Source organism: Coturnix japonica, unplaced genomic scaffold (assembly GCF_001577835.2).
Source record: "Coturnix japonica isolate 7356 unplaced genomic scaffold, Coturnix japonica 2.1 chrUnrandom520, whole genome shotgun sequence".
NCBI classification, from domain to species: Eukaryota; Metazoa; Chordata; class Aves; order Galliformes; family Phasianidae; genus Coturnix; species Coturnix japonica.
The window spans coordinates 10,709-11,340 of NW_015439906.1; the positions used below are offsets into that span (position 1 = coordinate 10,709).

At 60.4% G+C, this 632-nt stretch overlaps 1 protein-coding gene across 1 annotated transcript in view; it reads left to right on the forward strand.

Annotated features, from left to right (window-relative positions):
* The window catches only part of LOC107307249 (DNA (cytosine-5)-methyltransferase 1-like), a 14,706-nt gene continuing 14,074 nt past the window's right edge, over window positions 1-632 (forward strand). The window contains exon 1 of the mRNA XM_015850741.2: window positions 1-219. Within this exon, the coding sequence (XP_015706227.1) occupies window positions 176-219 (44 nt within the window). The 5' untranslated portion in view covers window positions 1-175. The remainder of the gene's footprint in view (window positions 220-632) is intronic.

Consider the following 632-nt stretch of genomic DNA (forward strand, 5'->3'; position numbering starts at 1 on the left):
GGTCTAACACCCTATATCTGTGCCCCCTCAGACCACCGTCCCCCCCGTGGGGCTGAACTTCAACCGTTTCACGGAGGATTCCCTATTGAGACACGCTCAGTTCGTGGTGGAGCAGGTGGAAAGTTACGACGAGGCCGGGGACAGCGACGAGCCCCCCGTCCTCATCACCCCCTGCATGAGGGACCTCATCAAACTGGCCGGGGTCACCCTGGGGAAGAGGTGGGACCCATAAGTTGTGGGGCAGGGGGGGGGTTGAATTGAGGTGGGGGGTTGAATGGGGTTGAATTGAGGTGGGGGGTTGAATGGGGTTGAATTGAGGTGGGGGGTTGAATGGGAAGAGGTGGGACCCCATAAGTTATGGGGCTGGGGGGGGGAGAGGTGGGGACCCATAAGTTATGGGGCTGGGGGGTTGAATGGGAAGAGGTTGGGACCCATAAGTTATGGGGCAGGGGGGGGTTGGGGGGTTGAATGGGAAGAGGTGGGACCCATAAGTTATGGGGCTGGGGAGGGGTTGGGGGGTTGAATGGGAAGAGGTGGGACCCATAAGTTATGGGGCTGGGGAGGGGAGAGGTTGGGACCCATAAGTTATGGGGCTGGGGAGGGGAGAGGGGGGGACCCATAAGTTATGGGGC